Genomic DNA, 15,694 nt, shown 5'->3' with positions numbered 1-15,694 from the left:
TCCATCCCTCTCTTCAGACCACATTTCCCCAAACCTTCCTGAGTGAGCAATTTGAATCTAACTGCCTTGGAGACTATTTATTTTAATAGGTATATCCCTTAGTACACTGGATTAATATACCTGCTTATCTCTTCTCCCAGAGATAATTTTTTACCTTGTAAATTAAATGGGGAAAGGAAAGTCAAAAGCCAAAGGAATAGATTCATTTTCCAATTGTCTCAATGGCCCCTGCAAAGGTACATTTCACAGCACATATATAATTGCATAGATGATTAGTGAAACAGCTGGGGCAATGGAAAGTAGTAAGGCTGCTATAATTTGTTGAGGTAGTTTACAAGTATGGCTAAAAATCATGCAGTTGTTGTCCTACAACAGCCTGTCCTGTAAACCAATAAATATTCCTATCAGTCCATTAGCTGCCATGCACTTTTTCTGTTTTCCATTTTTTTTTTCAGAACAGCAGCAAATACATATTTTCCCTGGCAGGGGCAGAGGATGTCCTCACATTTACAATTTCTTGTTCTTATTGTAGCAAACACAAGAGCCTGCAGGGAAAACTCATTGGCTTCTTGTGCCACTGCCCTTTTTGAGATCAGAGGGCTCGGTGTAAGGCCACTGAGGTCAGGAAGGTCTCCTGAGTCAACTGCCACTGTATAGTCAATGAACAGAGAGAACAACCACTTTGTGTTAAGAAATTTTTATTTGTCCTTTGGATCTGTAATGTAAGCACATAAAATTACAAGTGGAAGAAACATCATGCCACAAAATTGCATAGAATTTTTACAAAAATGTGAATTATGCCTCTGAAACAATCATAGATTGAAGAACCAAAAAAATATGTACAAGTTAACTGAAATATTTCATCCTACTTTGAAAGCAAATCATCAAGGACTAATCAATCACGGACACTATTAATACAATGTACAAGAGCAACACTGATTTCAAAGAAAGGCAAGCAATGATGTCCCTTTAGTTATCTTTCAGTGAATGTTTAGCTAATACATGAGCATTAATTAACATAATTATGAACATGTTAAATCTAAAATGTCTGGCCTTCATTAGAATTTTTAAAATTCTGTTTAAACTGCCAAAAACAAGCTATTTTCAGTAGTGTAAAGATATCTGAAGTGCACGACCTAGTTTAATATAGACAGCTCTATTCTATACAGCATAAAGTCCACGATACAGCATTTCCACACATTCAACACAGAACAAGGCAAATACATAAAAGGCACAAGACTTGCACATCATAAAGACCCTTTTTCATTATCTTACTCTAGTTCAAGTAATATCAATATTAAATGATATCTGTTTCACTGAAATAGTTTGAACAATGCAAGATGTACAGTATTACACACTACCTTACACCTGCAGAAAGTGGCACTGTACAGATATAAAAAAATGTGAGTACAGTAAATGGTCAAATACAAACGTACTGTAAAATGACTACAGCTGATAGTATACTTAATCCAACCAGAAGTTTTTTTTTCTTTTTTTTTCTTCTTTTTTTTTTTTTTATTTTTTTTAAATATAAATAAAAGGTTAATTGGTATTTCCCCAACTTTCTTTGAAGACTGTGGTGAAGTCCTGGCTCCGCTGAAGTCCATGGGAATGTAGCACTGAAATTCAAAGGAGCTAAGATTTTACCTAAAAGCCTGCACTGTACAATGAATTCTATAATGCAATAGTCTTCAGTTTTATTGTGAAGACTGCTATCAGTTTATTCTTTTAATTATGTAGACAGTATGTCATTTTTACTTTATAAAATGCAGCATTACATCTTGACTCTTCATTTTCCATGAATGATTAAGCTTGATTTCAAAGTGCAAAATAAAGATTTACAGAGGATTCACCTTCTCTAGTATTGATGGAAATGACATTTTTGAATTTTATGCTCATTAATTTCATCATCATCAATCAGAATAGTTTTAATCCAAAATACGATTTTCAAACAATGTGCAATTTTATTTCTGCTCTAAATTTAAAAAGAAACATCAAAATACTGTTCGTCGTCTATGATTTGAACTTATATATATACACACTTACTTAACTGAAATTTTAAGCTTGATTTGTATTTTATTGCTTAAATTTAAATAAAATAAGTTACTTTAAAGTACTAAAATCCTGAGGGAAAGGAGGTAAAGTAACTTAACTGTTATAATGTATTTAAATGCCTTTCTACCTAATTTACTTCTTTCTCTGTTTGCTTTTGAATACAAAGTAAGGCCCCAATCTTACAAATGTGTGTGAACATTATTACCCCAAATAGTTCCACTGAACCCAGTGGTACGCAGTGTTAGGTTGTTGATGGGAATTTGCAGGATCAAGCCGCTCCATGCAAATCTGTTTTTTGCCGTAATACACCTTTTCGCTACATGGCTGAGGGAAAAGTCTTTAGCATCACGCAGTGGCTTGGGGACAAATAAGAATCCATCTGTAATGTTTCATAATTCCTACTTCTGTTAATATCAGATGCCAGAGAATAGCATTTCTTTACCTTTCCAAATATCCTGACTTTCCTGAAGTCTCTCTGTTGTTTGATATAAATTTCTGAAAATGTGCTGTTACTTCTCTCATGCATATCATACAGTACATTAACTTTGATTGTTCTTATATTAAGAAGTCAGTTAAACGGATTAATATACATTTTTAAATAACAGTGATCAGGTTTTTATATTTTGCTTTTAAATTTCAGACCTTAGTAAAACTGAACCTCAGTCTTAAAAATAATGGAAGATTCTGTTAAATTTCAAATACTGTAGTCCTAAACATTTTATAATCCTATCAAATTCAGTAAGCTTAAAATATGATACTTAAAATCAATACTTTTGTGTCTGCAAAATATATATCAAATTTATATTCTAAATCTACTTTGATTTACAACACTAACACCACAAAAAGAATTTCATGATTCAATGACTATTTTATATCAGTATAACCCAGATGTTAGCTTTCATAAAGACTCTATTCACGTATCCCTGAAACTTTTCATTTGGCCAACAGACCATGCTGACTTCAAACAGAAACATGCCATGTGTGTATATAGACAGATGTGTGTGCACATATATATATATATACAAACATATATGCACCCACACAGTGTAACAAACACAGACATACACAGACACTGACAATCTCCAGGCAAATTTCTTCTCTTTGTTTCTCTCTCGTCTCCACAGTTCCAAGAATTTTCAGCAGCAAATATATTTCTTTCCACATGATAAACATAATATCAAGACAGCAAGCCACCAGTGCTTGCAAAGCTAAAAAGGATTAAATGTTTCAGTGCAAATGTAAAATGATGGTACAGCTGTCAAGGTGCAGTTATAAAGTAGGAAACAAATACAATTAAGTACTGTTATAACATTCTCTAGGATCTGTATTAGTTTGGAGCACTTTGCACTGGCACTTCAAAAGGAAATCTGCACACATTTGTCTCTGTTCAATACACTGGTCTTCATTAAACATTCTCAACAGTGAACATGGCCAGAAAATTACCCATTGAATATTGGCCAAAAAAAAAAAAGAGAGAGAGAGAGAGAGAGGATGATTAACATATTAATTTTTCCATTACAACTGCACTAAGCTTTAGCATAATAATAAGATGAAGAATGAGAATGAAGACCTTTGCACAATACTTTATAAAACGTTCCTTTTGGGAAATGTGCACTTGAATGCAGATTCCTCCTGCCTTCCGAAGCACTTCAGTGGCAGCTCACTTTGGGAAAGCAGAGCCAGGCAGCTGGGGAGTGGTGCGCCCTGGTGCACTGATTGTTGCTTGGGCAGTTAAAAAGTAGTATCAAACACTTTTTCTGAATTATCTTCCTCCAATTCCTCTTCACTTTGCAGAGGTTTATGATTTGATTTTCCACTGTCAGATGCCAGGGAAGAGGGGGCAGAACTGTGGTCTCCATCTTCACTGATTTTCCCTTTCATGGCTTCCTGTACAAACTCCAGAATTTCCAACGGCAGTCTTTTGAATTTGTCTTGATATTCCTGATCAAGTTCCACCTGCAACTGCAACAAAACAAACAAGCTGTCTTCAGTTGTATCTAATGTGACTTACCTTAGATACGGTTGGGGAAAGTACCACATGAGGGGCGGGGAGGGAAATTAATAACTCATTTCTGCATGATTCAAAAATATATTAATTTATTCTCCATATTAGCACCACAATTATAATATGCCCATTAATAACCATGCAGTCATTGCAAAGCTGAAGGAAAGTGCAGCCCTTTGTGCATAAGACTGGTTTTGGGTATCATGCTTAGCTACCCAAATCCTTAAAATACTCATGGTTTAACTGTATTGGTGCCCACAGTCCCACCGGCTTTCACAACTCCTTATTCAGGTATAGTAAGGATCATGGATAAGCCTTTGAAAGATCATGGCCTTAATTAAGCTTCAGGTAGCAAATCACACATTAATCACACCACAAACATTGCTCAGAGAACAATATAATAACTTGTGCCAAATTTCTTGGGTTGGAGAAACCATTAGGAAAAACTCAGTTGTCAAAGAGAGTCAGAGAGGGAGGGAAAAAAGTTAAATTACATTTTTTAGGGCTAGATCATGGAAAGTTACATTATCTGATTAATGCAGTATGTGTCTTGGACATTACTAGGGAAAAAGTGTCATATCATCAACAGGATGCAAAAAGCATGCAGAAAGAAATCTGGCTATCAGTCTTCAGGAAGCTGTGGGCCCTTTCCCAGTATTTACTCGATTAGCCTTTGTTTTTAGTGCCCATATAAGGATCTGCATGATCCATTCTTTAAAAAGCGTTAATGCGAATGGAAGTTTCAACTGAAGACAAAGCCAATTTTTTCTTCATGACCAATCTGAACATGGCAGGAAGCAAAAGGGGTGAGTTTCAAAGCCAAATCCTGCTAGCGTGCTGTCCGTCCATCCATCCACCCATCCACCCACCTTAAAAAGAGGGAGTCAGATTCTGCTAACTGTAGCTGCAGCAGTTTTGCAATAGTTTCTTAGACAACTGTATTTTGAGCTATGTTTTTTTCAGGAATGTATAAAGATGCTAGGAATTCTGATTCTTCAGCTCTGTGCTTAAGTCTAGTCAATCTAGTTTCAAGTATTCACCCCACCGCGATGGATCTCAGCAGGTAATACACATTTTTACTCCATTAGGACCTACGCTACTCTTACCATCCATCTCCTGCCCACAGCATGTGACTTTACCACAACACCTCCCTCTGAGCCCTTCCAATCCCATTCCCTGTGCTTCTGTCCTGGTTTTCATCCTGCATCTCTGACTTTTTTTTTTTTTTTGTGAGGCCTCTTCTCCTTTCTCCTGATGTGCAAATCAATGTCCTTAGCTCACCTGGTCTAGATCTGCATTAGATAAATTTTGCAGCTTTTTTTCCTCAATATCTAAGATTTAGCCTTTTCCTTTTGTTTTCTTATTCTAAAGCTCATTCCCTGCCTTGTTTCTGGCAATCTTCCTGCTGTTCCAGCCTCCATTTCCCACCTTGGCGTCACACTGTGATGAACACCAACAAGTCTGGTTGCATTAAACACACCATGCTGCTAAAATACACATTTGTATCAAAAGTTACTCAATCACTACCATAGCACCCTTCTTTCACGTGGTACTCTTCTTTTGAACTCTTGTTTTTTTGGCTTTACGTCTAGATATTTTGAAGGGATATTCCTTTTGTCTCTGTTGTGATAACTCTTCCAACAGTAATGTGTTAGAGAGAGAGAAACCATGCTTACAGCATGGTTTGCAGGAAAAAAAAAAAAACAAAAAACACACAAACAAACCGTGCTGATCGTCCCTCATTACCTAGCACAACCCATGGGAACAGTGTCCAAGCACTCCCTCCCCCTCCAGGCATCACCTAGAGGAAGTAGGGACAGGCAGTCCTGCACATGATTTTTTTTTTTTTTTTTTTTTAATCTAAGAGTGAAGGGAAAGGCTCTAGAGCACTGGAAGACGAGGCTTTATGTAAGGACATTAAATTCTTTGCACAGGAACATCTGAGCCAGAGGCGGGGATGAAGGGCTGCTCCACCCCCTCGTTGTATATGGAGGAACTGAGCTTGTACATTTGGGGCACTTCTGATATAGAGAGAGGCATGTAAAATCAAAAGTCAGAGAAAATCTCCTGTCTCTTAACTTCCTCCAGAACCTTGATTTGCTTAATTAGGTTCAAGAGCAATAGAAATAATTGAAATCCCTCAGAAACAGAACCTTTTCTGAGCCCAGTGCAACCATAAGCATGTTGTTATAAAGCAGTTGAGCCTAATATTCACCTCCTAAGTGCCTCCAGCGGATAATTCCCCGTAAGTCGAGTGTTTAATAGAAATGACATGAATCTGGAGCTACCTCTCTCTCTTCAGTGTCTCCAGAGACAGTCTATATAGATATCTAATCATGAAAAGGTTGAAGTTAGTTGAGAAGGAACAGACAGTAGACAAGGAGGGTTGATTAAAACTGTAACCGTGTGTAAAAATTAGTGTTGTTTTTTTTTTTTTTTTTTTTTTAATTTCAAAGGCAGCATCAGTCTTTCCCTCTGCTCAGCTTCAAATAAGCACCTCAGAGCCCATTCCTTGACTCCCAAGCTATCACACAGGACTCAGCTGCAAACAAGAGCAGAACGGGTGAGGCTGGGCACACCACAGCCAACCCACTGCCAGACCCAACAGCTCACTGAGGTCTTTTTCAGTGAGTCTGGAGGTTGCAAACCTGCAGCAGACTCACAATGCTTTAGACGTGTGTTTCGCCTCAAACCACCAGCCCCTAACAACACTGGCAAACAGCTGTGGGTCAGGGTTAAAGAAACAAGTTGCTTGCACTGTTTTTTCAGTCTCAGCGTCCTTTTATCAGACAACAATAATAATATTTTGTGGCCCTACAGGGAGATGATGGTTCATGCACGAATGGGAGGTTGTCCTCCCATTAGCAGCAGTAGTCATGTACATCTTTTATTCACCTTTCTGACTCTGTGACAAAGTGCCACGTCAGGTACCATTATGAAACACCAGCTGAAATGGGCTGGTGTTGCCTAGAAGTACACGTAGCCTTTTGCTGCTGGCCACCCAGCTGCTTAAAGCGTCCCTGTAATCCTGTCCTGCTGCGCACTGAAGACTCTTGGACCGATAACGCACAAACTGAATAGGTGGCAAAGGACAGGTGGGCGTGTGGGTGTGTGTATAAAAAGCTCTCTGTACAACCAGCACCCCACCAGCCTCTGGTCCAGTGTGCTCTCACTGGTCAGTTTGCTGTCTACTTGGGTTGCTTTCCAGTGCGAGTCCACCTATCTGCATTTCTTTGCTCTGTAGCTACTAAGCAAGGTGACGTACAGCTACTTTTAGGATTTTAGTGCCTGACAAGGAGGGGAAAATGAGACTATGATTAGATGGGCAGATCATTATCTAGAGCACTATTCCATTAACGCAAAACAACCTTCTTCCTTGTGTTAGCTCACTACTTGCCCTCTTACTGATCCTCTGGCCTCTCTTTAAACCCCAACAAAAAAAGCCTGTACTGATCAATGTAACCTGTGATCCATCTTGCGGAGGTTGGAAACATTATTTCTTGTTCAGGTAAATCTCATTCCCATGTATTTCATTTACAGGCAATTACCTAATACTTTAAAATTTGGAGCTGTCATTACATGCTTGCAGTGGAGTCCTTGGGGATATGAGATGGATACGTTACGCTCTTGAAAGCTGAGGCCATAAGCTTTAACTCTTGCATGTACATTTCTATCTACCTACCCTTTTTTTCTTACCAAATGGTGCTAGTTAAAAAAAGAAAAAAACAATCAGATGATGCTTACACCAACTTTACAAAATGGTTATGTATCAGTTTTGTTACCCTCAAATTACAGATGAAAGCAGAGAGATTAAACTTAGGCAGGGATAAAGCTCATGATGTGCCACCCTCAGCTGCATCTGGCTAGAAAGGGGCTCTTCTCCAGCCTATATGACTGCTTATCAAACCGTGCACCCGTCATGACAGGCCTGAAACTGTCCGTGGACAAAGGGACACCAAGTTGTCCTTCCCAGAACTTGTATAGTTTGTGATTATATGCACCACTGCTCCAGATCACAGTAGGTGTGCTGAGGCTTTGATTATGACCGTCCTTCCTCTGTTACCTGTATCCCACAAGGGTTCCCTCAGGCAGCCTGGACCAGAGGGTCCCTTTGACTTCAGCCAAGCACTGGGTAGCACGGGTGGCCAACGGGCCTGGGCTCATGCGGCCTCTGTGCCTCAGAGTAACAAAATCTGCAGCCTTTGAGCCTCAGCTCCAACCAAGGCAGCAGCTAGCCACATGGACGGCAAATGCGTGGGGCTTTACATGACTAAGCCTGTGCTTCAGTGAGCAGAGCTCCTGGCAGCCAGCCAGCTGCCCAGCTGATCGGCTCGCATTCCCTTTCATTTCAAAGGGCTCTTTGGCATCCTTGGCTACAACTGCTTTCCAAAAAGGGTCATCATTCAGAGAAAGGCCTCGGCAACACTTCCTTGGAATGTGGGAGGTGAAAGTGAACATGGCCATTCCGCTTAAAGCAAGGAAAATGCACTCAGGGAAGGAAACAGATGGTATTATGAAAGCTCTTTATAGCACTTATACCTAGCTATTATTATGAAGCATACCAAAATAACAGCTTTAAAATAGTGACCATAGGATTAAAAACAGTAACTTTGATCAATAAAGAATTACAGAAGCAGAAATTGTGGTTTCAGAGTATCCCAATCAATCCCCTCTACATTTCTGAATACTTGCAATGTGATCTAATGAACTTCTGTTTCTACCAAGAACAAAAATAAAATGATAACATGAAAAATGCAACATGCTGCCAACACAAGTCACCAGGAGTGCTGAAGTTCACATGGAGTGTTTTGGTTAAAAGAACTTGGAAAATTAGAAAATAAATATATTGAACCCCTTAATCTTTAATTACTCCACATTTAGGGTACTTGATACTATCTTGCCATTAATTTTAAGCTTTGAATACCGAGCTCCTCTTTTCTCACTACCTGAAATAGATCTCATCCCTTATCCCTGCTTATGAATCTTTTTTTTTTTTTTTTTCCATTTCAAAATTTTTTTTAAGATATCTGTGGAAAAGCAAACAAGCTGGAATAATTAGGTATAAGAATCTAATAACAAGCTACCAAGAAGTTTCAGGTGTGGAGGAAAGTTAAGAAAACCTTTGCAGTAGCTAAACCCAAGGGAAGCAGTTATCTGCACAAGCACAAATATTTCTGGTTTTGGGCAACTGGATCTAGGATTGCGGCTGTCAGGAGCAAAGACCTTACTTTGTGCAGTAAATAAAACCAGTGGACTAAAATTTGACCCCAGCTGTCTCCAGTGAGCATGTGTGTGGTCATGGAGACCCAAAGAGTTCCCAATCCTCTTGTAATTGGAGCATCTATACAAGAATCAAACACACAACAAATTTGGGAACGCATCTGTGGGCTGATGCAGTTGCCAGGGTCATGTGAAAGTCTGTTACATCCTCCCCACAGCCAGCCTCGATGGCTTGAAGACAACAGACCGACACACAGCTGGCTGACAGGCAGCACCACTTCCATCTGACCTCCGACCTCTACCTTGGCAGCCTAAGGGAAATTGTGTCCAACCTCTCAGCCTCCTGTCACAGCAGGAAGTTTGAATACTTTGAAGTTGTTAACATGAGCATTGCTGCTCCTTCCCGCTGCTCCTTCCCACTGCACCTCAAAAGGAGCATTTCAGAAGTTAGTAAACACAGTGATTTCCAGACTATTTTTCCTTCTCTTCCTTCCCTGTACAGCTTGGTAGATTGCACGCTTGGTCTGCGCAGCAGAGTGACCACGTAGTATCATTCCTCTGATGTAAGATCCCATCCCTGAGGCAGTTATCTAACGTAAAACCAACCCACTATCACACAAGGACTGAGATTCATCCCGATGACACATTTTTAAAAAATATATTTTCAACTCAAAATAATGGGAAGGTCACTACTTGAAAAGCATCTAAAGAACTAATCTTAAAAATGTTTTGAGAAAGTTATATCTAAAATACAACTGGTTAAACATTTTGGTGGAAAAAAAATAATCCACCAAATGTAATTTTGTTGAATCAAAAACATTCATGAAGGCCATATTTGTTTTGATGAAGTTCTTCCAATGAAAAATATTTAGTATGACTCAAAATAAACTTTTCTTAGTCTCAGATTTTCCATACTGCTTGCAATTTTTCTGTAAGGACAATTTTCTGAGTTTTTTACTCCTTTTAGCCTTTCTTTTTAATCTATCTTATTTTGCATTATTCATAAATATTTTCTTACCCTGTTCATGCTCTTTCTAGCTGTGCGTGATGAAGGAATTATGAATGAAAAATAATCAACATTACCTGACTTAACAATTAAGGTAAAATGCGCGCTGAGGACTAGACAGTTCAGTATCTCCAACAATGTCTGACCTTCCCAAAGGAAACCCTTTATTCTAAAGCTTTTGAAAATATTTTAAAGTTTTTGAATTCTGAATCCAAACATGAAAAAATTGTAATTTGCATTATTTCCCCTTGAGGTTGAGGATATCAAAATGTCAGAACAAATGACTTTTTTGGTACATGGTTACTATATTTGTTTACCAGTTGCACTTTGATATTGATACTGATTTGTATCCATAATTTAATTTCTGTGGCACCACCAACATGCAGTATAAGATTTAGTGGCACAGAAATGCTACTTGTTCTTTTTCTTTTCTTTTTTTTTTTTTTTTAATAATAAGCTCAACTGCATTTATTTCTTCTATTCAATTTCATCAGGATACATTCTGACAAGAATTAATAACCAGTCTCTACATAATTCGTTACAAAAGGGTGACTGCAACCTCTACAGGACATTTCTGTTTAGCAAAGCTCCCATTTTCCGTTTCACATATCATTGGAACTAACTATTTATTTTGTTAACACCGGTGACACTGATGTCTTCACTGGTCAGTGAAAGCATACTGCAACAGAAATACTGGTCTGAGATTGCAGGCCCTTTCTCACTCCTCCCCCATTTTTCTAAATCTGCTAAAGCTCCAAATATTGTTTTTCTTCCTGCAAATGTTTGACCCATATGCCTAAAGATAATTTTGAATAGAGGATTTGGGGCTTTTAAGACTGCATCAGACAACAAATATGCATAATGTCAGTGACCTCAATTTAGCTTCCAAAATAGTGCATACAGGACTCCTGGATTAAGGGTACAGAGAGCAAGCAAGCTGCTGTTCTGCAGCTTTTCATTTTCCGAGCTTACTTAATTAGAAAGCCATTCTGGAGGGATACAGCATTAAAAGACATATGAGTAGCAAGAATTGTTAAAAGCAGATGGAGGCTCAATAACAGGGAGAGTGAAATTGAGGAACAGAGCTCAGGGATCAAGTGATTTATAGGCAGCAATTTTTGTTTAATTGGAAACAGGAGGAGTTTCTTATTAAGAACCATGTTACTCCTTCCACTAAGCGGATTTCTGCTGGAAGGACAAAGGAGTAACCACTGCTTACTTGTCCTGGTGCCTCTTGCGGCCTCAGTCTCTCCGTGGGGCTCAGCGTGCCATGGGGCCTGTGGAAAATGGTGACTCGAGGTGAGGCTGATGGGTCTGGGGAGACCCAGGACTCCTCTACAGGCATTTCCCCAAAGTGATATACGTATATCTGCCATGTAGAAGAATGGCCCAAAGAAAGCAGTTGGAAAATGCAGTTTCTTGGGAAGCCAGAGCTGGGAATGCAGAGTTAACATTGCTACATGTGCAGAGCTCATTAGAGAGCAACGGAGACTTGAAGAAAAGTATTTTCTCTTTCTCCCAGCAACCGTAAGCAAGTGCATAAAGGAACATACCACTGCGTTAACATTTGGGCTTAAATCAAGGATGATATAGCCAAATTAAAAGAAAGCTGTTAGGTAGCTGAGGCCTTATCTCAAAAGATGCTGGTGCATGGTATCTTTAAAGAAAACCTAAAGGCACTCAGTAACAGAGACAGCACGGACACACGCATTGCACTAGGTAAATGACAGCTGGTGTGGTCTTTACACTGAGTGGAAAGATCCCATTAATGATTCCTGTCCTCAGACAAGGACATCTCAGTTTTGCTGCACTCCTACCACTGCCTCTACAAATAATGGTTACCTTTCAGACCACGACAGATACAAGAGACACCAACTTCATGACTTTCTGTCTGTTAGCCCCACCTCAAACCCTTTTTCTTTCACATAAAACTCCCCTAATACTTCATACAAGGTCTAAGACACCACGCTAATTTTGTCCTGCATGATCTTAGTGCTACTTTGGACTGAGATCAGGGGCCGTTGCTCAGGGGTAGCTGTATTTTCAACTGACCCACCCCTGGTTTCCCATGTCAGCAGGTTTCACCGTCCAGATACTCTACTTTAGAAATTGCCCCAACAGATGCTTGAAAAAATCAATATAGCACCTGAAGCCCTTTATAAGCCAAGGAATCTAGAAACTGTATATTGTGCTATCTTCCCTTCTTCATACGCTCCCTGTTTGACATCCCGACTGCTATCTTCCATGTTTCAGCTTCGTGTCTCTTCTTATTAAAGCAAAGGTGATTTGCTGCGCTTTCCCCAATGTACAAGTCCCCATACAAATGAGTCCTTTAATATCTGCTGTCTCAAGGCATTAGACTGTAACCTTAGGGCCTTCATCAATCTGCGTCTCCACCTTTATTAACTGCAACTTCAATTAAACCAATGGGACTGCGAAGAAACCTGGGACCTAGGCTCCTAGGTTTTAACACTCTCATAAAGAAACTCCTATCTTCTTTCTGTATACTAAAGCAACATCTATTCCAAGAGTTAATTAAAAAGTAAATGTTTGAGCAATGAGTCTATCGGTGCCCAGATTATGTATGTATTATATATACATATGCCTGCAGTGTACTGCTGATGAAAACCTTTGAGTTAGAGAAGTTCCTTGCAGCAAAAGCCTACAATGGTGACTTTTTCCTACTGGCAGTTATATTATTGTTAGTAATCACAGATCTCTTGCATTTTCTTTAAAGAGAGAGCTTGTACTGAATTCTGTAGGAGGATTTTATTCACAGTAACTTTGTTTCCTATTTCTTCAGCAGGGCAGCAATTTATTCTCATGCAAAGTCCTCCTCCGTGCCTTGTAAGCTGTATATTTGGAATCATTCTTCTTTTTGATGAGTATTTGGTGTAATTGTTTCTTTTTGTGGATAAAATGCTTTCTTAAGCTGTCAAGTGGTGTTTTTTTTTTTTTTTTTTTGACTGTATAAATATGTGACCTATGCATCTGTTGATGCATATCAATAAAGATAATTTGAGCTGGTACGAATGGAAAAAAATCCCTTCTTCATGAATATGTATAATATTTACAGGCTAGATTCTGCTCTTTTTCATTATCACCAGAGAAAGTTAACTTCAGTGTAAGCAGAAGAGAATCTGCGCTGTTTCAATGCAATAAATTCAGAGAAATTCCACTGAAGTCTCATCTCTCAACAGATACTGCCCTTAGTTTACTGGGATGGATCCAGGATAAATAACTTTAGTGACATAGCTCAAATGGAGCTTCTTAATTGGTCTTTTCATAAAAAATGCTGTCCATATTTTGGGTACTGTCTTCAAAACAAACAAGCAAGAAAAACATCAGTGCGTCCATTACCTTCTACTGATGGTGGTTTTTTCATTTCCATGTTGCACCCCGTAAACAGGCAGCTGACTGTCCAATAGCACAAGCCTTGAAAGAGTAGCAGTATTGCAACTCTCTGCTCAAGAGGCCATAACAGTCCCTTGGAAACTCCTTTTAAATGACATCTGGAGGTTATAACAGCAACAATATAGTCCAGAAATACTTCAAATCCCGGGTGGACTAGAGGACACGAGGCTCTCAGAGCTGTGCAGCACCAGAGCAGCTGAGTAGGGTGTCTCCTGGGGGTCTTGGAATCCATGGGGCCACTTATATAATGTGTTTTGCCTAAAAGTGGTGCTGTTCTGCAGAGTGCAAGGTTCTGGCTATTTTTGAAAGAGGAGAGAGACAGGACAAGAAAGCTTCAGGTGCTTAAGGCTGATGAAGGAGCTGATGAAGTACAGACCTGAAAAAACTGGTGAAACCCACACCACATCTTCTGGATCCTTGCCTAAACTGAACTCTGAATACAGTTTAATAAAGCGCTTTTCAATCTCTCATATCCACCTTTCTAACAGATAATTATAGCGTAGCCTGTGTCTGACTCTTGGCAGGACATCTCTAGCAATCCCATCAGTATTGCAGAAAATTCCCTCTGAGCAGAGAGATTGCTTCTCAAACACAACAATGAAATGAAAAGGAAATAAATAATTTATTTCTCTGTCTCTCTAGAGGCATCCCCGTGCTACTCAGTGGAAAAGGAAGAGAGATATCCTATGATTAAGTCTGGCACCTCCTTTCGCTGCGACAGTCTGCACTGCCCTCCTACTTAGCCCAAGGTCTCAAGCCTGTTTAGAGTAGTAAAAGCTCTGAACACACACTGAGGTCTGTGCATCTTAAGATAGCGTGCTTCTTCAGGTATATGCTCCGTATAATTTCCATGTCACTGATTATTGTCAGGGAGCTGCAAGGAGTTTTAGAAGCAAGCCGTCATTAGTTCAAAAAATAATCATGCTGATAAAACCTTATAACTCGCACTGGCTATACCTCTTCATATTAGAAAGTCTCTGCAGGATGGAACCTTGCTGAAAAGTGTGCTCGGAAAATTTCTGAGCAGTCAGTCCCTCTGTTAATATCCTGTTAAAATGAATGTTTTTAGACTAGAAAGCAAGCACTCTCTGAATGAAGATCAAAGCCTTAGAAGTTTCTTCCAAAATCTTTTCAAGTAGTTGCAGCTCTGTAATCCTTTGTGACAATGAAGGCTATTCCAAAATATTTCCCGCTCACTAGCAACATGAATTTAACTTCCTCTTTACTATTAGCAGAGACACGCATCTCCCCAAACGATGAACCAATTTAGCAACCAACCTATTATGATGCTCTAACATAACCTAATGAAAGAAATCTATTTAGGATCTAACTCCGAGGTATCAGACACACACAGATGTATGCAGGTAACTGTGCATATGGTAGTAACATTAGGCAAACTCTGACAAATATTTCTACTGTTTATTGCAATGTCTCAAGTCCAGCAATGCTCTTCACTTCCTTTGGAATTAGGCAGTGGGGCAACTGCCATGCTGCCAAATAAATCCAGATATCATTTCTGATCATTAGCCCTACCTCTGACCGCTGTCTTTCTTCAAATAAGGTTGTGGAAAGACAAGAAAAATGTAACATTACAAGCTAAGACTTTCCTTTGAGAGAGTAGTGTGCAACTTTTGTTTCAGCGAAGTAGCCTGTTCTGCTCTAACACCCACATATCCCTAAACTTACCAATAAAAGGAAAATTTCATTTGACGTGCGAAGGACTTTTTAAAAAGAGAATTACCTGTATCACACTTTGCCATTTCAGAAGTTTGACAGTGTATATTATCTTTCCCAGAAGACAATTATAGGTTAAGTGGATGAATGACTGGATGATAAGAATATTCTTTTCTAGCTATCTACATGTATGTCTTAACCTGCTTGCTAAATATTTTTAAAATAAATTAGAATTAGCTAATTTTGAAAATTAAGATACAGTCCCTCACATCATTTAGGTGCTCTAAAAGCTTTCAAGCTTTTAAGCTATTGTGCTAAAA

At 39.0% G+C, this 15,694-nt stretch overlaps 1 protein-coding gene and 1 long non-coding RNA gene across 6 annotated transcripts in view; one reads left to right on the top strand and one right to left on the bottom strand.

Moving 5' to 3' along the window:
* LOC311433724 overlaps window positions 1-1,601 on the top strand; it is a 40,622-nt gene extending 39,021 nt beyond the window's left edge. The window contains exon 5 of the long non-coding RNA XR_014690920.1: window positions 1,542-1,601. This is a non-coding gene — a long non-coding RNA (uncharacterized lncRNA). The remainder of the gene's footprint in view (window positions 1-1,541) is intronic.
* Window positions 682-15,694, bottom strand: part of PLCB1 (phospholipase C beta 1) — a 376,017-nt gene continuing 361,004 nt past the window's right edge. The window contains exon 32 of one of the 5 annotated variants that reach the window (XM_084513181.1): window positions 682-4,017. In XM_084513181.1, the coding sequence (XP_084369307.1) occupies window positions 3,787-4,017 (231 nt within the window). In that variant the 3' untranslated portion in view covers window positions 682-3,786. Of the gene's footprint in view, window positions 4,018-5,232; window positions 11,564-15,694 lie in introns of those variants that run through there. The other 4 variants (XM_084513182.1, XM_084513184.1, XM_084513185.1 and 1 more) reach the window with 4 other exon arrangements.

Source organism: Aythya ferina (genome assembly GCF_964211825.1).
Source record: "Aythya ferina genome assembly, chromosome: 3".
Lineage (NCBI taxonomy): Eukaryota > Metazoa > Chordata > Aves > Anseriformes > Anatidae > Aythya > Aythya ferina.
The sequence above is the reverse complement of the archived record's forward strand: the minus strand, read 5'-3'. Positions and strand labels throughout refer to the sequence as shown.